General features: G+C 41.2%; 1 protein-coding gene across 2 annotated transcripts; it reads left to right on the plus strand.

Moving 5' to 3' along the window:
* The first annotated feature begins 1,226 nt into the window (after positions 1-1,226).
* Positions 1,227-17,658, plus strand: rgl3a (ral guanine nucleotide dissociation stimulator-like 3a). Of its 2 annotated transcripts, XM_019889245.1 has the most exons (18): positions 1,227-1,676; positions 2,321-2,582; positions 5,881-6,176; positions 8,210-8,239; positions 8,386-8,555; positions 9,241-9,359; positions 9,448-9,759; positions 9,862-9,965; positions 11,154-11,238; positions 11,926-11,988; positions 13,053-13,139; positions 13,236-13,268; positions 13,390-13,514; positions 13,602-13,697; positions 14,929-15,064; positions 15,300-15,575; positions 15,942-16,059; positions 16,409-17,658. In XM_019889245.1, the coding sequence occupies exons 2-18, from the start codon at positions 2,382-2,384 to the stop codon at positions 16,558-16,560; spliced, it is 2,403 nt and encodes an 800-aa protein (XP_019744804.1). In that variant the 5' UTR covers positions 1,227-1,676; positions 2,321-2,381; the 3' UTR covers positions 16,561-17,658. The 2 variants fall into 2 exon arrangements, with proteins under 2 accessions (XP_019744804.1, XP_019744806.1); XM_019889247.1 differs by lacking the exons at positions 1,227-1,676; positions 2,321-2,582 and adding an exon at positions 4,418-4,951.
* Positions 17,659-23,860: the final 6,202 nt, after the last annotated feature.

Genomic DNA, 23,860 nt, shown 5'->3' on the forward strand with positions numbered 1-23,860 from the left:
ACCAGACAGACCAGTTTTGACAGTAAACGAAACCACTTCGACCCCCTTGATTGAGTCACTTTGTACAGAAGCCTAGATTTCTTTGTTACATTTTTATGTTGGTGCGTGTCCTCAAATCATTGTTGCTCATAAAAGAGAGAAAAATTCTAGCTTTTGAACACTTTGGATTATATTGCAGTTTATACCTGCACAGTAGTAGGATGATTTTGGACTTTTTTTTTTTTTTTTTTTTTTTTTTTTTTTTTTAAATTTTTTTTTTTTAAAATTTTTTTGGGTTTTTAGATGATTTTTGTCTTTTTTTTTTTTTTTTTTTTTTTTTTGTCTTTACATAACTTTTCAGTTGAAACATTCTTGGGATGTCTGAGCCTAGTGGTGAACACACCCACCTGACTGTTCAGAGGTTGAGGGTTTGAATCCCGGGTCTTGCCTTTCCTGTGTGGAATGTACATGTTGTCTACTGTGCTTGGGCTTTTCTGAGCACAGCGGCCTCCCACATTCCACAATCAGGTTAGGACTCTAAATTGCCCTTAGGTGTGAATGTAAAAGAATCATTGTTTTGTTATATATGTCGCGGGTGTGCTGGAGCCTATCCTTTAGGGAGTAGGCAGGGTAGACCCTAAACCGGTTGCCACCCAAAAGCAGGGCAAACATAAATGAAAAACTTTTCATAATCACAATCACACCTCGGGACATTTTAAAGCATTCAATTAACCTACAGTGCATGTTTTCGGAATGTGAAAAGGTGGGAGCCGGGGGGTTACCTGGATAAAACCTACGCAGACACGGGAAGAGCATGCCAACTCCACACAGGAACCATGCACCTCGGCACTGTGAGGTGAACGTGCTCAGTCACCTAAAGATAAAACACAAAACAAAGAAAAGAATTCATATTGCAAACAAGGATACCTATGAGATTTAGGCATTCAAATATTCTGAATGCATTTTGATTATCAATCAGCATTTATGTGATTTTATTATTTTTTTTATTAAGTGATTTGAAATAAGTATCAATTTCAAATAAAAAATGTAAACAACGGATTTGATTTGAGAAATTTACACTTCTGGATACGAGCCCTCCCCGACAAAATTTACGAATTCCAGTAATATTAAGTCAAAAGTTATTTTGCTATTTTAATTTGATGGCTCTCCAAAACGATCGAATCCGGCGACCAATCAATGAGAGGAGGCGTTCCCACCCGCACCTCTTCAGTTCCTGCTTCACGTTTGAATAGTTTCAATTGCGTGAGTGTTTGTCATCCCTGTCACTTTAAAACATGATTCCACCGCTTGTTTCATTTGTCGTGTGATGCTTGACACGACTGCGTGCACATAAGATTTTTGTGGAAAAGCAGCGCCAGCAAGCAATCTTTTATGTTGAACATGAAAAAGTAACAGTATCCACATGATTTGTTGAGAATGACGGGGAGCGTTTTGTTTATTCTAATCGGGGACGCCCTTCGCCGAAAAAATGCGATATGAACAGGAACATAACGATTATGAATAGGAGTGTTCAGCCAAAAAAGGAGGTGACCTTTCCAGCACACAGCAGCATCCACCCACAGTCACGCGCAAAGCCAGTGCACAGCACCACTCCGCTCTGCATGTGGCTAAACAAAGCTTCGGGAGTTTTCATCTGTACAGGATTGAAGGGCACGCAGCGGTTTTCCCAAAGGAAGGTGAATAAAATGCACTCTTATTTTTATTGATATAAAATGATCTCATTCGTGTTTAATGTGTAGGCTATGTTATTTCGATTTGTTCTTTATACGTTTTAAAGAAGTATCTGTCATGTTCCTAGTAGCCTACTATAAGAAAGCATTTTTTTTTCACGTATTTATATGATCTCTCAAATTTGATATTGTTTAGAGTCTCGTGTATCTGAAACTACGTAATACAATATGGTTTTACTGTATTGGTATTAAGTGTCTTGGTTCAACTATTTCTTACCTAGTTTTGGTTTTGCTTTTACATTATGTGCTGTCATTAAGAAATCTCATTCGCGTCATTTTCGTGAAAAACACTTTAGTGAAATCTATTGCTGCGTGCCACATATGGTCTAATATCAATGCATCTGATTATACATCTGATTAGATGTAACATTTCTTTTTATGTAATAGTTCATGCTTATTCACCGTTCTCAAAAGATGAGAACTAAAACGAAATAAGGCTCACACACAATTTAAGAGAGGGCTCCGAATTCAACCATTCATGTAAACGAGCAAATTGGCTGAATTTAACATGAATGTTACACTCGCGCAAAGGATAATGTGCGAAATGGTGCCTCACTATGTTCTTATCTTTTTTCTCCTCTCAGACACAGATGAGGCAGCAGGTGTGGGTGAGATCTACCGAGGCGAGTGGGTCTGCGTGGTGTGTGTGACATGGTGTGGGAGATGAGGACCGTTCTTCCGGTGAGTGTAGGCAGTGATGGAGGGGAGTCCTGCAGCCGCCGCATAAAGGTGGGCAGGATGAAGAAGCTACTGGGGCTGAAGCTGAGTCACTCGGCGGACGCGCACGCTGACACAGTGCCTGGAGTGTGCCTGAGGAGTTTCCAGCTGTTGGGTTCTGATGAACAATGTGAGGTGAGCTCCACCTGAACAGAAACAGACCATTCTGGAGAGGTATTAACTTGTTGACTTTCTCTCATGTTGCTGTCAGTACTTTCATTACAGACATACAGTAGTGTAGAGTATATCTCGCGTAGCTAAAGCGAGTCTTAATTTGTAAATAAAGTTTGTCCGATTTTTCGTGCGGAATTCCTGCGGTTCTTTCACTTCTGCGCAACATTTCTTTTTAACTAAGAACGTCATCACAGCAATAATGGGCACGCTCGCTCCCTCGGGAAGACATCACATATAACGTTGGGTGTAAGGTTTATTTTCGGCTCAGGCAAGTCTGGTAAGCAGGTGGAATGTTTGAGGAAGCACCACTAACTTTGGGAAATTTGTTGTTTGCTTGTCACCATTCAAGTGACTAATCGGCAGTAATTACAGTCTTTTCTGGCTCGGTCTGTTCTTTTGTTTGCAAAGAGCGCATGGTCAAGCATGAAAGAATGATGCTCGATTCATTTGTTAATTCATGGCCGGAATCTCGTTAGGGCAACAAAAGGCTCATTCTTGGACTTACCATTGGCCTGCCTGATTAACAATTCATCTTGTCTCCTTGTTAGTGTTGTCATATGTGTGGCTGTGTAGAACTGCTTTCATTTTCAATAGACATATTCAAGGCATGTTTACGCAGCAACGAGCTAGCAAAAAGGTGAATGTGTTTGAAGGTATTTTGATGTTGCTCATTCGAAAATCCCCTTTAAATGGAAGCAGTCGCAAGTAATTGTTGGAGAGATTGTTCGAAGCTCAAATGCATTACCTGTGTTGACTACAACGTGACTCCTTATAGAATTTTCTTTATATGCAATATATTTTGATTCTTTCAAGTGATGGGGCTAAAGTTCCTTTTGCAGATGGCAACAGACCAGTTTCATACTGTGGGTGTTTCCCCGCCACTCCCCTGACACCACAGGCAGGAACGCAAGCTACTTGCTGGCAGAAAAGTGTCCAAACTGGATTCTTGAGAGGCAGCAGTGCACTAAACCTAGCAAGTTGACGTTGGCCTGCTACTGGCATGGCCAATAATCACGAGGTCCACATACTTTGATGTACAGTGCATCTTCAGTCTTAAACCGAGAAGTTTTTGAGAATAGGTGTGTGTCATTATTTTCAGGCTTCACATATTTGGTCACCGTTCTGTTTTCATTTTCATTTGGTTGTTGTCTTAATTGTTGAATGCAAAAAATAATTGTGGGGGAATCGCCCTAATCTCATCACGTTAGGGAGATTCCCTGATTGCAGTGGTAAAAAGGCCACAGCAAGTGATACACAAATAGCATGACACTGTTTTGTCTTGTTTGAGAACCAGTGCAGTTTATTCTCAATTAAAAGCAGATATAGTGCTTTGGTTTTGTGTTTGATGCCAACAAATTTACTGTGTGAGCTCAGATCTGTTGGTCTTAACTGATTTCCAACAAAAGGTAAATATCTGAATATTTAACAGTCTGAGTCCATCCATCCATCCATCCATCCATTTTCCAATCTGCTTATCCTCACAAGGGTCGCGGGGTGTGCTGGAGCCTATCCCAGCTGTCTTCGGGCAGTAGGTGGGGTACAACCCGAAATGGTTGCCAGCCAATTGCAGGTCACACACAGACGAACAACCATCCACGCTCACACTCACACTCACAACTAGGGACAATTTAGAGTGCTCCATTAACCTGCCATGCATGTTTGTGGAATGTGGGAGGAAACCGGAGTACCCGGAGAAAACCCACGCAGGCACGAGGTGAACATGTAAACTCCACATAGGGAGGCCGGAGCTAGTATCGAACCCTGCACCTCTGCACTGTGAGGCCAACATGCTAACTAGTCTCCCTCCGGGCCGCCTCACAGAAATATCACATACAGTATTAACTGCTTTGCAGTTTCATCAAGAGATTATTTGGAATTGTTTGTAATTTAAATATTTAACAGTTTGAGTTATGGCACTATCAAATACTGTTTAGCAGTCTCACAGAGAGATATTTTTTTAATAATAATTAAGTTTAAGACCTGATGCATCAGACAGTTCCCAAATAGTTTGTAGTACAGCCTTAATTCCAGGTTGTTTTGTATTTATAGTCTCATGTTTACATTTTCCTACTCCGTGGTCAGTTATTGGTCTGCTGTGCTAGCCCCGCCCACACCTGGCACTTCCCGGTACCTGTCTCTCTCACTCTGGTCTCTTTTTTACTAGTTTTGTCTCTTTCTCATTTGCTACCTGCTGTTGTTTGCAGCCAAGATGTATGTTCGATGTAATTTAGAGTTTGTCACTTCTCCGAGCAATGCGCATCCCCTTTTTGGCTAAAGGTGCGCGCGCCCATGCAAAAATGGGAACTCAGGGAAAATGGCAGTTGACTATGGTGAGTTGAGCAAAAAATACAAATACTGTACCGTCATTATTCACGTTCTCTATGTTTGACTTGCCATGATCGTGAAGAATCTTTTTTTTTTTTTTTTGCCTGTCTGTGCTCGATTTACATGTGTTAATGCAGGCGTCTCACGAACCGTCGTTTCATCACTTTAAACAGAAATTGATAGGAATTAAATTTGCCTGCACTGAAGGGCTGGGGAAGGTATAGCATCATTTTTCGAAAACAGCCCCGTTTTTACACTTCTCTGTAATCGTGCTTATTCCAAGGCTTTCTCGTTCATTTTTTTTTGTACCTCATTTGGAGTTGCAGTGTTATTTAAATTAGTATGTGTTAATTTGATAACCTTGGAATTAGCAACTGAATCAAGTCTAATATGAGGTGCGACATTGTTATTGCCAGTTGGAAAGAACGTCTGTTAGAATTTTGACAGGCGGTCACTGTGGTGACCGCTTGTTCCTGCACAAATGGTGCAGTCATCGGACCAGGTCACAAGCTAAATCGCAATAATTGGTTGAGATGACACGCAATTCAGGCGTTGTCATGACTGAGTCAGTTTGTCATGAGTTTTGCGCTGCACACGAGTAGGTTTGTTACTATGTTAAATTGTGGCTCGCTGAAATGGTGCGTGGAAAGCATGTAATTCTTAATAGAAAATGACAAGAAACATTAGCCTCGGCAATTAATTGTTACTTTTATCATTTTGAGTTTATTGCTAGTGTTTTTTTAAAAGGGGATATTTAATGTTTCATTATTTTTGATGTTATGTTTTAAATAGTTTTGAAAAAAACGTTTGCTTATTCTTTGTAAAGGGAGAAAAAAAATTGCTATATTTTTTCTTGAGAAAAAGCAATTTCGCCGACCCCACATGTGTATTGTATATTGTACACTAACATGACCGCTTGAATTTACCCCGACAGGACCAAGTACAGGAATGGGGGGACGAAGAGGAGAACGGGGCTGTGTTTGGCATCACGCTGCGACGAGAGCCCATCATGACAAGCCCAAACATGGCCATGCTGACCGACCATATGGCCTGCAATTATGTCCAGTACCACACTGTGAAGCTGCGCAGACTCAAAGCAGGCACCCTGGAGCACTTGGTCACCCACCTTCTGGATCCCGAAAGTCAGGAGCCTGACTACGTCCATGTTTTCCTCTCCACTTACAGAGCCTTCACCTCTACCAATATTCTCATTGAGCTGCTTTTTCATAGGTGAGACTCTTTTTTTCACTCTTCATGCTTCTGAACTTTGGCAAACGTAAACCAAAATGTGGGTTTAATACCTGTCTACATGTAAACGTATTCAGTCATTTTTACCATTTTACACAGAGATCCTTGTCTTGTGCAAATGTGCAGCTAAGACGAGAGTGTCCATTTCAATTGCTGTGATGAATAATAAAGCTCCCAGCCGTTTTTAAATCTTAACACACACTCACCGGGCATTTCATAGGGGTGCACCTGTACAATCTTAATTAGATGCATTACGGTTGTGTCATCTTTCAAAACAATAACCAAAATACAAACAGTAGTAACCTTAGTATGAAGCAGTCTAGTAACACAACACTACAATTTATAGCCGGGCTGATGAACAGTTAAATGAATCCAACTCTGAGCATTGTTATTTTTTAGGCCTGTACCTCTTGTTGGTGCAGATGTGGCAATACTGTAGTTTCACCCTTTGTGAAATACATAATGAAACATACATCAATAGTTCACTTCAAACAGTCTTTGTACATGTATCCTATATAGTGTGACTTCTGATTAGCATTAGGTAAATGTTACTTCCCCAATTTAAAGTAGAGTACTGGAACCCTGAGGTTGAATGCAATCTGATCTGAAACAATGGATTACTTAACATGTGTTTGGATTTCAAAACAGTTTTTCCCCCATTGTGAATTTTCACTTCCAGGGTCTAAATGTTTAACCATAAAACTCATGAACTATGCAGACTTGCTTAACCACTCTTTATATGTGTAAAAATATGTTAATAACTTGCATATTAATGCGTTCAAACACAATTTTTTTTTTTTTTTTTAACATTCACTATCACACAAGTGTAAAAAGAAGTTAATCACGAATGTAATACATATGACCTGACTTGAGGCTAGTAATCAGGGTATGCCTCACCTGGTTGGACTGCCTAGCAGGTGAATCATACAGTACATCAAGGTTGAAAGAGGCTATTGGACACTCTCACGACGTCACTCGAGCTATGCGCAACGAAACCTCTTTTGTAATGTTGAATGAATCAGTGACTTTTATTCTTGAGGCAAAAACGATTTTACAATCTTTGTCCTCATGTCACATTCCCCATCGAGCTTTCGCATTGAAGCTCAGGAGACAAAAATAAACTGCCTGGCTTCAACTCTTTTCATGATCATTTCCAGCCAGTTTGAAGTACCTGTATATTAAAAAAAAAATTACCAGACAAGTTTACTATTTTTTTTAATCTATGTTGCTATCCGTTTTTCACATGCCACAAGTGTAGATGTAATGTTATTTGTCAAACAGTCACCCTCATACCTGTGCTGCTGGTGGCAACAGGCTTGCCGTCACTCTGAGGACACTTTTGGAACATTAACTCCCTCCTTTGACTCACAGGATTTTTTTTTTTGAGATGCTGTTAAAATGGACGCAATCCGAATGACGCCCAAGTTTTGCGTGATAGAAAATATAAAGAATATTTTTTTAGGGAAAAAAAATATGATTTTTGAAGTGATTTCCTTGCTAAGACATTTATTGTTTCATTTTTCGATGGCCTAAAGTAAGACAACAACATGGAGCAATCCTATCGACTTATGATACCTTTATTGCGGACGGAAACCGTCCGTTAACAGCCTCAAGGTGAAGGGCTCACTTGGGAAATGTTCTGTGATGGTCTGCATCCTGCTGACTGGATACTGAGTAATGCAAGGCATTTCCGGACAATCCTGATTGATCAAGACTGGCATAATACATTGTGAACCTCACAATAAGTTGTGCAGTCGCTCAAATGGATTTTAGGCACTACCTACCTAAGTTGTGACCGACCTTCCCCTTTTAAGTTCTTCTATTTTGAATGTTAATGCCGTATAACTACCTGTCAAAAGCCAGGGAAAATGTTAGAGCAGAGGAAACACGAAAAAAATGCAAGTTAAACCTCTCAGTTAAGTGGATTCTCTATGTGAGAGGAAGACAAAATGACAAAAATGTGTTTTTATCCAAATAACGAAGACTGTTTCCCTTTTTTTTTTTTAAATTCCCAGAGATGACGCAAACGTCACATCCTTGCAGAGGTGAGTTCATTAACTTTGGATTTTCCATTATTCCATGCAAATCCGGCACTTCCAGGCTTCATTATGTCTCTGAATTCAAACCAAAAGAAAAAAGAAAAAAAAAAACCCAAATCTGATTGGATTCATTTCCCTCAATTCCTCCTCAGTGCTTTGCATCCGGTAATCAAGCTGTGGTTGGGGGAATACGGCGCAGATTTCCATGAGCCCTCTCAATACCAGTCTCTCCGACTCTTATGTGCCAACTTGCGCCGGCGCCTCTGCTTTAGGCGCTTGGCTCAGACCGCAGAGGGTCTGCTCAAATCGCTCAAGGAACAAGGTAGAGGAAACAAGTTCTGTCACTGGCTACTGCTTATTCACTCACAACCACACCAACCAACACACAGAATACAATCACAGTCTGCCTTTGTGGGGTATGTAACAGTACCGTATTTTCCGCAGTATAAGGCAGTTCAGAGTATAAGGCGCACCTTCAGTGAATACAATGCAACACGATACAATATAGCTTTATTTATACAGAGCTTTCACAACCGCTGCAGTTGTAACAAAGCGCTTTACAGAACATTTAAAATACTACGTCCAAGAAATCAGAATATTGATCCATACATAAGGCGCATCGGATTAAATCAAAGTCGGCTTTTAGGCGCTGAAAAGTGAATGCTTTTAGGCGGGCCTTATAGGGTGGAAAATGCAGTAATTTAACTTTGCTGGAGAAACATTTTCAAGAGCAGGATCTTGAGAATCACACATGAACATTATTTCATTTTATTTTAATAACTTTTGTCAGCGGCCTGTGATTTACTTTCAGAGCTTTTATGTCTGGTACAGACCTTGGATCACATTAGACTGTGTAGGAGTACCTAATTTCTGATGAGCGCATGCGATGTCTTTTTGTCACGTCGATGAAGTAATTACTGTCCTCCATTTCCTCTTGGTACATCCTAATTGCATGTGGCCTGTTTAATGTGTTTTTATGCCATTCATGCTTCCGTGTGTTTTGACAGATCACAGCCAGTTTGTGCCAGTGGATGACAGAGCGCTGCTCTGCAAAGAGAAAGACAGAGACATCTTTATGAACTTCCATGTCACTGACGTAGCGGAACAGCTCACCAGATTGGACAGGGTGGGTTTTCCTCACTTCTTATTGCAATGTAGTGACAGATAAAGTATATGACAATTCCCGGTTTGTTATTCATGTTTTTTTTTTCCAGGAACTCTTTGTCCAAGTGTTACCGTTCCACTGCCTGGGCTGCGTGTGGTCACAACGCGACAAGAAGGAAAACCGCAATCTGGCCCCCAGCGTCCGCGCCACCATTTCCCAGTTCAACGCAGTCACCAACCTCGTTATCACTTCGCTGCTTTGCCCTTCTTCTCCAAGCCCCTCCACTTCCTCTCCCATTTCATCACCCAGCTCCTCCTTAAGCTTCCTCGACCCTTTGAGTGCTTCAGGGCTACCTCATTCGTCTCACACCAGTCCTTCCTGCAGAGCGCGCATCCTTGAGTGGTGGATCAATGTGGCACAGGTCAGTGGGGGAAAGAAGCATGCTTGGATGACATAGTGTAAATGACCTCGTCAAAGAAACACAGTCGTGCTCCAGCCATTTTCTCATCCTAACTTCTTGCAGGCGTGCAGGCAGCTGAAGAATTTTTCTTCCTTACGGGCCATCCTGTCCGCCCTACAGTCCAATGCTGTGTATCGCCTCAAGAAGACTTGGGTGGCTGTCAGCAAGTGAGCAACCGTCAAAACGCTTCAACTGCTCCATAAGAAAATACTAATCAATACATTTCTAGAGGGTGAACATGTTAAATGGCTTTTCTAGTTTCATTACAACCGCTGATTTTCTCGAAACTTTATTTCCATTGATAATCTGTCCAAAAAACATGTCATTATAAGAATCTGATTATGTTAAACAAATACAGATGTAGTAATAACCACGCAAAGAAAAAAAATTACCCGCACTGAAGAAAGCCCTTAATCTTGGCCATGGTCATATATGGAGGTCAATATGATAATACAGCATTCTAAGCTTTCATTTTACAGCTTCAGTCAACTAACACAATTCTGTAAATTTACGGTGAATTCATAATGCTAACTTGCTGTTTTGTTTTTCATTTTTTATAATTGTAAAATACTGTTAAATATTAATCCTTGGCAAATAACAGTTCAATTATTCACTTAAGAAGAATGTTAGACAATGGTAATTTATCAACATAAAACTATGGGTTGCTGTAAATTTCTGATGTTCGAACAGTACCCAACTGCATTTTTTTAAATTGTAAAATGCCATTAAATAGTCATTCCCACGTGTATATTGACAAGTACCGTTAATGCTTGTTTAAGAATAACAAACTGTAACAATATAAAACAGTATTTTTTGTCATCGCTGGTGATGGGAAAATGAAGCTTCAAATTTGCTTTATGAACCATTTGTATTTTTGATCCCTCAATGTAGCACTCTGTTCAGCATTTCGTTGAAAGCACGCTTACGCGCCATTTCAGGAGCCCACTTATTTAAGCCAACAGTCCATGCTTGTTGCTGGATGCGTTTGTGATTAGTTCACGCTAGAAGCATAGGAAGGTACACAATTTAAGTAAAATACAAGAAATGTCAATCTACGCAGCGGCTGTGTGGGTCAAGAGGTCGAGAGCGTGTTGTCAAGTGACCGAAGGGTCAGCTTTTCGAATCCCGCTCGGTCCAAGTCACGTGTCGCCGTGGCAACCTACAATGTTCCCCCACACCAGAGTGTGAATGTGCAAGTACTTGAATATCCATTGTGAGCTATTTTACTGTTCCGTTAAAGTAGGTGCATGATAAAATAACAGTCAATTACTGGCGTACCCAGTAATTGTTATTTTACATAGAATTTTTTTACACTGCAGGAAAGCACTCAACAAATCTTTATGTTCTGTTTTCAGGGAATGCATAGCTAACTTTAAGCATCTGTGTGAGACATTTCCCGATGAGAACTGTATGCTGGCCAACCAAGAGATCCTAACAGAGGCAAGTAACATTGTGTACTTGAATGTTATCACCAGAATGGAAATTGTGTTCATTTATTTGTTTGCTCAACAAGTGTCATGTGTGAAAATTTAGCTTCAATGTTGTTGGTTATGGAAAGAGACTTTTTTTTATACCTTACCAATTTTATAACATTTATGATTATACAAGTAGAATACCAAAAAGGAGACTTCAAATTGAACCTTTCCCTTGTGGCTAGCGGTGAGCGGTTCTTTTAAACTTATCTGTGCAAAATGTTACAGATGCATTATGCCCCTAATCGGTGTGTACTGCAACTGTGTGCACATTGCCACTTGCCAGCTGATCCTCTTGTCCACACAACACCTTTTATGTTTGACCTTTATTTTACATTGTTTGGTGAATATCCAGGCTCCAGTTTCAGCCGCTTCTCAGCCTCTATTATTCTCTCTCTCTGTCGGGGCATGTGAGTAACAACTTAGGCTCGAGTATCTCGTGACGATGCCTTTCTCAGCAGCCCATAGAAATATCCTAACTCACAAACGCTGAATGTGAGTCTCTTTCCTGGCTCACCTTTTCACACCCAGCAACAACTCTGTCATCAGGTGCCCAACCCGGGAAAGAACACTTATGTAATATGTCTGCCGTGTTGTTCGGTGAGCTGAGTGTCGTTGTGGTATTCAATCAAAGCGGACTTGTCTTTTGTTCCAGGGTGGGAGGCAGCAACAGGTCAACGCCAGTTCTCAGCCGCCCCTGCTCTGTTCCAAACAGAGGGTAAGTAAGGTCCTAATGTTTCATCCACTACATTGATGTATTGATTTACAGTATATTCTGACAATCCAACTACATAGATCCATGCTCATGCAGCCAGTTGGCCTTCCAGATGAAAAATAACCAGTTTATCAAATGTGTGCATTTTCATTTGAAAATACACACGGACGAGGTCAAAGCCGCATTTGGTGAATAGTTTAAAATTGCAATTTTTTCTGGCCCATTTGGCCACCTCGTTTTTTTTTTTTTTTTTTGCTTTTATTTTGAAATATTTTTTTAAATGCTTTAGGGATAAGATGAATAGTTTACAGTTAGAACTGATTGAATCGGTCAAAAAATTGTGGAAATTAAATTACGAAAAAAAAAAAGAATCCATGTCCTCCTTGAATTGACTCGGGCAAACACAGATCTTGATACGAGTCGAATCGTTGGTAAAAACAAATTGCTTTGGTCACAGTCTTTGCCACACAAACACACCAGTCATTTGTATTTCTTGCAGAATTTTCATCAAACGGAAGAAATCAAAGCATCAATATAATCAAAGGGCGATTCTTTGAATATTGTTCTTTGCTCAAAGTAGTACAGGTGCTTTTGTGTAGATCTGAATATCATGGACAGCTTAATTCATTCCAATATTTCGATTCAAAATGTGTCTTTCATATTTTAAAGATATTTGCTGCACACAGAGTAAATATTTTATGGTTATATTTTTAATCATTTGTATTATAATATCTTACAGCTAACACTGGTGTCGTCCAGAAACCTTGCATCTCCAAAATCAATAACCGTACTTTTCAGACAAACCAAAGTCATCATCAAAGTGCGTCAGACCCCGGGGGGATTACTTGTAGTTTGGGCTGTAGTTTCGATTTGAATTTTAATCTTTTTTTTTTTTTTTTTTTTTTTACGACACCAGTCCTCAAGCTTTTCTGATGCATCTCATGTGCTGGATAAGACCTGTACTAGTTGTCATTTTGTAGGACTTTGTGTCAATATTCGTAACATTGTATCCACTGCAATGATTTGTGTCTCTTCTGAGCAACGAAACATTGCCTTGTTGTCTTTAGAAATATAAAGACGGAATTGTACCTTACCTGGGCTCCTACCTGACTGCCCTCACAATGTTGGACACGGCTCTCCCTGACTCTGTGGAGGTGAGTAGAAATCACGCCCGCAAGACCACCTGTTTGTACGTGTCCTTTTCATGCAACTGCAGCAATTTAACACTTTCTGTTGTTTCCTGTCCAAAGGGTGGACTGATCAACTTTGAGAAGCGCAGGCGGGTACGTTTTGTGTGATGGCTTACTCTACTGTGGTTTTGTTTTTGTTGCTTTTTTTTTTTGTGAAGTGGCTGCTGAGTTCTCAAATTGATCCTGTTGTCTTTCTCTCTAATATCTGCTTCAGGAGTTTGAGATTCTTTCTCAGATTCGTCAACTGCAGGCTTCCTGTTCTCACTACCAGCTCCCGGTGAACCCTCGCATAACCAACTGGCTGCAGGTGCGCACGCTGCTCCTCACTGATCAGGAGAGGTTAGAACACTTTGCTGTCATTGCAACGCACAGACAATCAAGGGACGCAGTCATGCTGATGGATCATCTTTTTCTTCTGGCCTGAAGCTATGAACTGTCTCGTGAGCTGGAACCACCCATTGATCCGTGTCCCACTTCTCCTAATTTATGGAGCAGTCGATTACTGACAAAGAAGCTCCTCTCGTAAGTATGGTGATTTATCTTCAAATGTTGTGCTGCAGCCTTCACATGTTTCACACCCACATGTTTCAGATATGATCATTTTCCCTCAATAAGAGATATTGGAGTTCGTACTGTACAAGGGGCGAAATAAAGTTTTTTGTATTGCCTTTTGCAAGTCAAAATGAGCACTTTGCTCGTCATTAAATCACGTTGTATAGCAAAACTGAGAATGACAGATTTTCTAGTTGTTAATCGGAGACTGTCCCTGCACTGGACTGGAAGTCTGATTGGTTGAAAACCAGGAAATGATTGATAAGAACAAACGTCTTCTCCTGCCTTGCCACCCAGTGTAGAAAGTAAATACTGTAGTACAATGCAGGCAAACTACCAGTACATGAACCATGTCATATGTTCATTTTAGTCTCAGCCGCAGGCTCTTAAAAAAATGGATGGCCATAGTTTGGGCAACAAATACTCAGATTTCCAAGTGTTCATTAAAAATGAGGCAGAGGTTTTATTGCGAAACATTATATAGTGTTTGAACATTAACACTGCAACTGCAATATCAGTACAAGAAAATACGGGAAAATAATAAACTGTTTTCAAATGATAATTCAAAATGTAGAGCAGAGTAAAGGTTAATTAAAAATGGAACCAAAATAATTGTTTGAAAACAAAACGTTATGAACGATTAAGTGCAAATCTATTTGACTTTCGCATTAAAAGCAAATCAACTGTAATTAACAAATCGACTGTACTGATTTGAAAAGATGTTTTGTGCCCTGCGATTGGCTGGCGATCAGTTCCGGGTTGACCTCGCCTCTTGTCCAAAGACAGCTGGCATAGATTCCAGCACATCCACCACCCTAGTGAAAATAAAACCGTACTGAGGAATGGATGGATGGATGGATTAAGCTACTGGAACAACATGCATGGGTTGAACTGATTTTCTTTTTCTTTTTTTTGAGCCACCAGAGGGAGACTGTTTCACACTTTGAGAATTCCGGGCATAGATAGACAAAGTGTCTTTAGTTTGGCCGCCTGAGCCAAGCAGCATAAATGCTAACTTGATAGCTCAGTGCCAATCAAAACTGACCTTAAGTGTCTCTCTAAACGTAGCACTTATATGACGGCAATGCTCAAATTTTGGATTAGATTGCCTAAAATGTCGTCATGACGCTGCGGTTGGTCAGTTGTCCTCATCATAACTTCATCATTCTTTGAAGAGAAAAGCAAATATTTTTATGTGCAGGTCACGAGCAACCAGTGACGGTTCCCTGGGGAAGACTCACGTTGACCAGATGAGTGTGTCGTCTTCGAGCTCCAGCAGCTCGGACATGGATGACCTCTGTGTCCCTCATTCGTCCCCACTCAGACTCAAACTCAAGGTAGGAGCACTTAATAAAGTATCTGTGTGTAATTTTACAATAAGGATCGAAACATTTGACATTCAAAAGTTTACACAAGGTCAAATGAACTTCAACCTTTTCAGTTGAAGTTCAACCTGAAAAGGTTACAGGGCGTTTTTTTTGTTTGTTTTGTTTTGTTTTTCTTTGTTGTTTTGCATTTTGGAGGACGTACTCTTTGTTAAAAATGTTTGTGTTCAATTTCCTCCTTTCGCAGTCGCTCTCCAGCTCAATGCACAACATCACTGAGGACTACGCCTCCGTGTCGTCGTCCTCCTCTCCCATCCTCTCCAGCTCCTCCTGTAGCTCCTCCAATCCCGACCTGAGCAGCAGCTCTTTGGGGCTGAGGCCAGACTCCTTATCATCCTCATCCTCCTCCAGCGTCTCTACGCAGTCTGTGCTGCCTGTCTACAACAAACAGCTCGCCGACTCGTGTATCATAAGAGTCAGCATGGAGTGTGTCAACACCGGCAACATCTACAAAAGCATTCTGGTGAGGGAGAGCACACAGCTCCTCCTACACAGTATTGGGCCACCAAGAGCTCTTTTGTTTGTTTTAAAGACCTTTTTTAAACCTGTTTAGACATCGTCAAACAGTGAAGTAGAACACAAGGTGTTAGCAGGATTGTGCAACAAACCTTTGCAGTGTGCCAATAGTGGGGATCCACTGTATGTCGTTTAGAAAAGCACAAATAAAACCTACGATGTAGCACCTTGAGCAGTAAAATTAAAAGCAGTAACATCAGGAATGTAATCAGAATCATACAATGAAGTGATGTTGCAGACACTAAAATGTAATACAATGTGTCTTCTTTTTTTTTTTTTTTTTTTTTTTTTGACAAATAACTTTGTCCCTCAGCTGACCAGTCAGGATCACACACCTCAGGTCATTCAGAGGGCTCTGGACAAACACAACCTGGAGGACACGTTCAGCTGTCAGGACTTTAGCCTTTGCCAGATGCTCAACAATGGAAATGGTACGCTTCAAAACAATTTGAGAATTGATAATCATTTCAGAACAGGTGCCTTGACTTTGAGTTACATTTCACAAATTTGCATAAGCTTCAGAAAGTCTGATAATAGTTTGGAATTCGCCATTATAATTCATTCTTTTTCATTTCATTTTGAGTTTTGTTGTTTACATTTTTTTAGTTTTAATCAGTTTTCAAAGCGGGTTTATTAGTTTGTATTCGTTTTAGTTCATCATAGTAAGTATTGTGTCGTAAAAACTCAACAAAAAATATATTGAATTAAAAACAACCATCCATAAATCAAATCTGGAGACATATAAGGTAAAGGTCACTATAAACCTCCCTTGCGTTTCAGAGCTGCACATCCCCGACAACGCCAACGTGTATTACGCCATGTGCACCACCTCCAACTATGACTTTGTCCTGCACCAACGCTGGAGGAGCCACGGGAGACATGCGGGCTCCTCCTCCAGTGCCGGAGCGCCTCGTGTCCGCCACGCCAAGTAACAAACGGCTGTCATTCAAACTAAATCTGCCAAGGAGAGCCCAAACTCACAGTCACTTTGTTTGGCTTCACGCGCGAGCCACCCTGATGCCTGCGAGCTTTGCCCAGATGTCTTCTGTCAGTGCCTCGGCCGCATTTGAAACATTTGGACATCACACCTGCTCCTCCCCAGCATGCTCCAGCCTCTCAAAAGGCATGTTTGGAACTTTTGCACAAGTAGAAGATGTGTGAATGGGATGCAGCAAATGGACGCTCGCTGCAACCTGCGCTGCGATTGGGAGTCGTGCACATTGTATTAGACAAACCATCCCAACCATCGACATCTGCTTTGAGTATTTGTCTTCTTCTTAAAGGTTTTCATATAACTTCAAATCAACGTAAGAATTGAAATTATATCAGTATTCTGCTTTGTAGCGAATTGTTTTATTTAAATTTGTTTGTGAGCCCCCTTTCAGTTCATTTTGAAACAGGAGCCGAATGTAGTACAAAAATGAAGGATGAAAGCTAGTGCATGCCGTTGCCAAGGGAAGGTGATGATGTGATTTTGTAGTGTTGCTCTTAACGAGGTTGGGGCGGTAATGTATGGGAGACTGATGGTTGAATGGGGGTGATGTCACTAATACAAGATGGCATCCTTCATCTGTGACGATGTCAACGTGGTTGGCGTGAAGGATGTTTTTCGTACGTGAAGGATGAAGCGTCCCAGTAAGTGAAAGGACATGTCAATCCTTGCTGCTTTTAAAACTGTTCGCTGTGATTGCTAACCTTTTGTTTGCAATGAGTTTTGAAACAGTGGTGAGTCGCACGCGCCGGAAGTCAGAATGTTTTTTTTCCCCCCTCAGTAGTTTTGATCTGTTTGCACTACTATTTTCAACTCGTATGTATTATTGATGTTTCATTTCCTTTTTACCTTTTCCCAAGCTCTTAGTCATTTGAAATACTGTCTAATAAAGATATTTCATTATTTATTGCACAGATTACATTGTATTGACGACTTTAATCTCAAAAGAAAGGCTTGTAGACTGATGACATGATCATGAGTCACTGCACACTATTTAGGCAAGAATAAAGAGACATCTGCCTATTACGGCAACTGAAAATGGAATTAATTACTGTATAGAATTGGTGAGATGACAACTGAGAATAAAATTGTTTCAAGTCACAACCCAAAAAGTCTTTGGGCACATAGCCATGACACCTTCAGTGAAAACAAAGTCACTGATTTATCATCAAGTTCCATAGATGATGTTCTGACGGGCAGATGTTGCAGCACCTGAAGGTGAACAAATCAACAGGACAGTGACCAGAAGCACACAGCCAAGAGAACAAAGGAGTGGCTTCAGGGCAAATCTGTGAATGTCCTTGAGTGGCCCAGCCTCAGGCCAAACTTGAAATCCGATTGATCGTCTCTGAAGGGATCTGAAAATGGCTGTGCACTGATGCGTCACATCCAACCTGATGGACTTTGACAGGTCCCGCAAAGAGGAATGGGTGAAACTGACCAACGTTAGGTGAGCCAAGCGCTTGGCATCATATTCAAAAAGACTCCAGGCTGTAATTACTGCCAAAAGTTGCACATCAATCATAGTCCCAGGCTGGATCTCATTATTGGCCAACCACTGAACCAGAGACCCTGGCATTTGCTTTCCTGGATGTACACAGTAAAAGCAGTAAAACATTTGTCGACCTTGAAGTGTGCCAAAAACCGCAAGCAGCAGGAGAGCCCGTGAAACTCCAAACATGTTGGGATATGATTCCATAAAAAGCATGAAAGTCAGGGTATTCTACACAGACCACCATCGGCCTACCTTATACCTATTCCAGGGACTACACTCCACTCGAACGGTGACGCATTTCCACCTGCACAACTGCTACCAAGTGGAATCACCTTGCAGCCATAGCCTCTGAAATGCCCCCATGAACGGCTTGTGGGGTTGGATTACTGATTGGCTACGACTGCTCCAGAGCACGAGCACCACACCAAGTTCTTAAAAAAGGTGACAAGTCTTTCGCTGACTGTGATGGACTTCGGCATCTGAAACACAAGGTCAACAAGAATCCCAAAATTAAGCATGATGATGTGAACTTCATGGAAGTTTTTTTTTTTTTTTTTCCCCAAGAATGGTGAGGCAGATAGTGAGTCAGTGCTGGGAAATGTGTGGTACAGTATACCCCACATCAGGGGGTCTGTCACCACAGGAAGCTGGATAAGATCAGAGTCTTTTGCGACTGCTTTGCTAAGTCTCAACGATCACCCTCTCACTGGACTCAATCTTAAATTGCTATACACCTAGCATAGCTTAAAACAGAATTAAAGATTTTTTTATTCATATTTATATAGTGTGTGTGTATGTGTGTGTGTGTGTGTGTGTGTGTGTGTGTGTGTGTGTGTGTGTGTGTGTGTGTGTGTGTGTGTGTGTGTGTGTGTGTGTCAGTGGTTGTACAATTTTGGGTCTGGTGGTGTAACTGTAGACAGATGGGAGAAATGGCTCAGACTAATAGAGTATTGACAAACTCAAAGTGATTATGTTTAAAAGTTTCATTTTGTTGTATGCTTGATTGATCTCGAACGCGTGCGTTCACACAGCTTGTACACAATTAGAGCACACAGAAAAAAGGGCCAATTTGAGCTGAATGGAGGCCTTGTTAACTGATAGTTCAGACTGGAAGGTTCAATTTCGGGTGGGCAGCCTTGAGTTTGTTACACTGTCTCAGTTCATGCGAAATATACCCATTGAATTAAGAAGGTATCCATTGTTTGTACAGGGAGGTGTCTTGATCTAAAAATATCTACTGAGGGGCATATCGGAGGGCCGGCCAAAAAGCGCGGCATGCAAATGAGGGAGAATGTTTTTCTGATATGTTACTTATAATTTGCAAATGTTCTCAATAAAAGTCCGGCATGGAGCACAGGAAGTCGAGTTTCAGTTGGAGAAGCGAACAGTGAGTGGCTTCATCGATAACTGAGCTCCCTGCCGGCAGGAAAGACAATCTCTTCCTGAGTCTGTTTGTTCAACTTGTTCGAGGCATATCACTGACACTAATCCAAATGGGTTAATCCACTCAATGGCTGCGGGTTTCCTTACTCATCTTCTGTGTGTTGTTTGTCTGTTACGTCTTGAGGAGGATCAAGACAGTGGACAGGACAGGACCTTGTTGTGGCATCTGCCCTGAAGACCTCCAACTTCAAATTTACTCCTCTCATTGTGACACAGATAAGAATACAAAATTCCTCAGGTCGGAGCAGTCACAGGGAAAGCATATACAGTACATGCACCCATTCAGGTCGTTTAAGAGACTTCAAGCAGTGCTTTTCTTTTCTTTTTTTTTTTTTATGAGTCAATTTATTTAAGGTGGGGCTCGAAGACGAGTGCATGGTGACAAAGCGGAATGGGATCCACCTCAAGCTGAAGGAGTCCTTGGTTCTTTTGAGCCTGTGGTACTCCGGAGGCAGATGATGGGTACCAGTTGGGCAAACTGAATGCAACTTTCGGGGAAATTCTGGTCCACCAGCCGACATTGGGACATTTTAGTGTCTTCGGTTAACCTAAAAAGCAAAAAAAACTTCATTGCGGATTGAAATTTTCCTTCCAGATAAAAAGTAATTAAAAAGATGCTTTGTGCCTTCCTTTAATCCAATGTTTTTGTCAGTGCACATGCACACATGCGCTTTAGCACTGTGTAAATATTGCTACCAGATGATGGATTGCGTGCCAAAATGTTGTTATCCACACTTTCCACTTGTACAAACTCATGTAGATGAGCAGGTCACTTCCTGTAGCACAAGGCCACAAGATATGGTAATAGGGCCTGTGGGTTGGTTTCATATTGCGTAACATGACGGTGATTCATCTCTCTCTCTCTCTCTCTCTCTCTCTCTCTCTCTCTCTCTCTCTCTCTCTCTGAATGTAGTGGCCTACATTCATTTTAGAGGTGCACAACTCTATAGCCTATTTCTGTCATGAATTGATAGAGGTCAGTGTCTGTCCATTTGTGTGAGTGTGTTTGCCTGCACGTCACTGAGATCACGCGTCCTCTAATCATTTTTCTACACAGATCCAGAGCGATGTGCGCACACACCGACACACTGACCTAATTTTACAACGCCGAGCAGAACAAAGGCAGTGTGACTGGATAGGTCAGGACAGGCAACATAACTCTCTTCTGAAACAGCCAAGCGACCACACAGAAATTATTACACAGCCATCTGAATTGCTCTTGGTTCCAATGTAAAATAAAAGATTTAGATGAAAAGAATAATCACTTTTATTTGACATAATCTACTCAGTTCTTATTACAGGAGATGTCGTGATCCACTCACTGGCCGTAACACGTTAGATGTCACGTTAGATGTCCAACCTGAGAAGATCCGATGCAATTGCTATATCAGGCCTTTGCAGAGAGAATGCTGGTCAATTTTGATTCACACTGACAGGTATTCGATTAACACGGTTTTTAGCAATGTGGTTATAGTTTACAATTCTAGAGCACACAGGCCTTAATCATCCAGGGAATAGCCTGTTTCGAAAATGGATGGAATGTAATGGGGGGGGCAAATAAAAAGCAAATCAACCATTCGGTTGCTTTGCAAGTTCCACTTGAAGAAAAACAGCTGCCAGCATGATGTAGTTGCACAAAACAAGCATAGACTCGTTGCGCTGTTCCTATTTAAGACTGTTATGTGCGATGTCACTGCTCGTACCCTCATTAGGGAATGAAATGTTCCCAGCAGTGTGATGGCATTGCGAATCTGCTCGACATAAGGACATCCAGCTTAAATAACACTCGAGGACGCGCACACACACACACACACACACACACACACACACACACACACACACACACACACACACACACACACACTCGTACGCTCCTCACTTACATCCTTACCCCAACCCTGCCTCTCCTTGTGCTGCTGACCTACATACTGCAGCATCCTGGTTACATAACCAGCCCAGGCTGTTGATCACTGCAGGCGATGCAGTGCAAACACGCTCAAGCTCCTAAATGACAACCCCCACTACCACCAACACCACTCCCCCTCTCCCTTCTCCCCGCTCTGTCATACAAACTGTCAATGATACGACCTCCAATCGCTTCAGCTTTCTTTTTAACTATTCTCGGTCAGTTCATTGCTCACCAGGGGTTAAACACGAGTGTGGAATTAATGATTGAAAAATGTTCCAAACGTTGAAGTATATCATGGGTCAGTGTTAGTTCAAATACCTGTACGGAACATTTTAGGCCACGTTCCGTTCCCAAAAAGTATGCCACAGAAATCTAACATGTCCGAGGCTTTGTTCCGCCATAACCTGCTCTCTCAAGCAGCAACAAAAGGGCTCACTTCTGAATAGTTTGCCCGAATGTACACCGTAGAGGCAAATGATGTAAGCCCCCCTCTCTCCCCTCCATCCTCCCCCTATCCCTTCTCACTGACCTACTTTTACTCCCGTGGCCCTTTTCCCCCCACCTAACAGCCTCTGCACAATGCACAGCACCATGGTGGGCTGGAAAAAGGAGTGAAGTGAGTCGAGCGCAAACAAGCGTGGAGATGATGTGTGTGAGAAAATTCACTGCTATTTTCTGGAATCACCTTAATGAGCAAAGTCATATTGTTTGAATAAAGTTGACCTGGCACTGTTCTTCTATGACAATCCATTACCGTGTGTGAGAAAAGGAAAGAGATTGTAACGTGGGTTTGTACTTAAAAAATTGAATTTGAAACCCGGGACAAGGATGTTTGCTCAGTGTTGCAACCTCTGCCAGTCTTTGCCTCACATTCCTGCACTGGCTCGTATGCGAGCTGTGTCAGTGACACCTCGGCCATGGCAACAGCTACTGATCCATTCAAGCCACATAAGCGTTGCGTGATCTTCACAACGCTTGTGTAACTCTACTTGTTGCTCAGCTACAGCGGGCGGTGGGACAATATGTTCATAGTGTTGAGCAAGACCGGGCAACTCAAGACTAATAATAAAAGTTTCAATTTCTTTCAAGCCTTCTCATTCACCAGGTTCCGTTAAGTCCTAATAATAGGGACATTTGTGTGTTGTGTGTCTTTTTTTTCAACGAAACATCTTTTATTTCAAATGGATCTTTACCTTCAATGGATACATTACCTTCAAATATGAGTTTAAATGTAAATGGCACTTTCTGTTAGATAGTAGTAACAAACATTCTCATTTGCTCAAAGGCGAACCAACTAATCACATTTTTTTTTGTGGCTAGATAATCCTGTAAAGATATGAAAACCATGAGTATCGCGATAATGTTTCAAGATTGTAAGGGTGTGACTTTTATGCTGGGAAGAAAAGGTTTATGAGCATGTCAAAAACTGTTAAGGCAAATATTGACACACAGACAATTAAAACATGCTGATGGCCCAAGAACTGGAATTTTGGATTCGTTCTTCTCTTAGCAAATAGTACCAAAGCACAACCATATCATAGTCATTTTTGCAAAATCCTTTGACCACATTTCTCGAAGCAACAGTATGCTTGTTTGCGTTAGAATTAAGTAAGATGTTGTGCAAAAAGTAATGTAGCATACAGTAATTTGGAGATACTGTACATGCTTAGGGTTCATTCATTTTTTGTTCTTTCATTTTTTTTTCACTTCATTTCAGTTTTTCTTTTTCAGAAATGAATGTTAATATCTGAAGAATTGGCTGTTTTTTAAAACACCAAGTTTGATTGCTCCCAGAAATCCTTAAAAGCAACTTAAGCGTTACGGTCAGTGTATACCAATTTATGTAATATGTACAGAATATCTGATAAAATTACCATAGGGTCGCTGTCACTGACGGTTCACTCGCCCAACTTGAATGCAGTCAACTTGCGTCAGTTCGTTGCCACTCAGTGATCTACAGAAGACTCTGGCTGATTGACAATTACTGTGTTTTGACTCTCAGGAGTTACTAGTCAGTGGGGTAATGTATGGCACTTTTCAGCATCAAGTTGGGACAATTTAATTTTACTTCAGGGAGTTAAATTAACAGTTGAGGAAAAAAAATAACAATCCTGTACACCCCTGTTAAAATGCCAAGTTTTTTTTCAGAAAAATGGAAGCCAAGATAAATGATTTCCAATCTTATATATTTAATGTCAAGTCATGCAGATTGCCGTGTACGATGATGCACTGAATTGTATGGCTAGTATTAATACAGTATTTTGTCGATAGAATGAATATTCTCCTTTGCTGCAGGAGCAGTATCGTTGTTTCATGTATGAGATTTACCCCCCACACCTCTACCCCGACCCCAACTATAATCACAGTCAACTCAAAAAGTTCTGACATGACAAA

Source organism: Hippocampus comes, unplaced genomic scaffold, assembly GCF_001891065.2.
Source record: "Hippocampus comes isolate QL1 unplaced genomic scaffold, H_comes_QL1_v1.1 scaffold86, whole genome shotgun sequence".
Classification (NCBI taxonomy): Eukaryota; Metazoa; Chordata; class Actinopteri; order Syngnathiformes; family Syngnathidae; genus Hippocampus; species Hippocampus comes.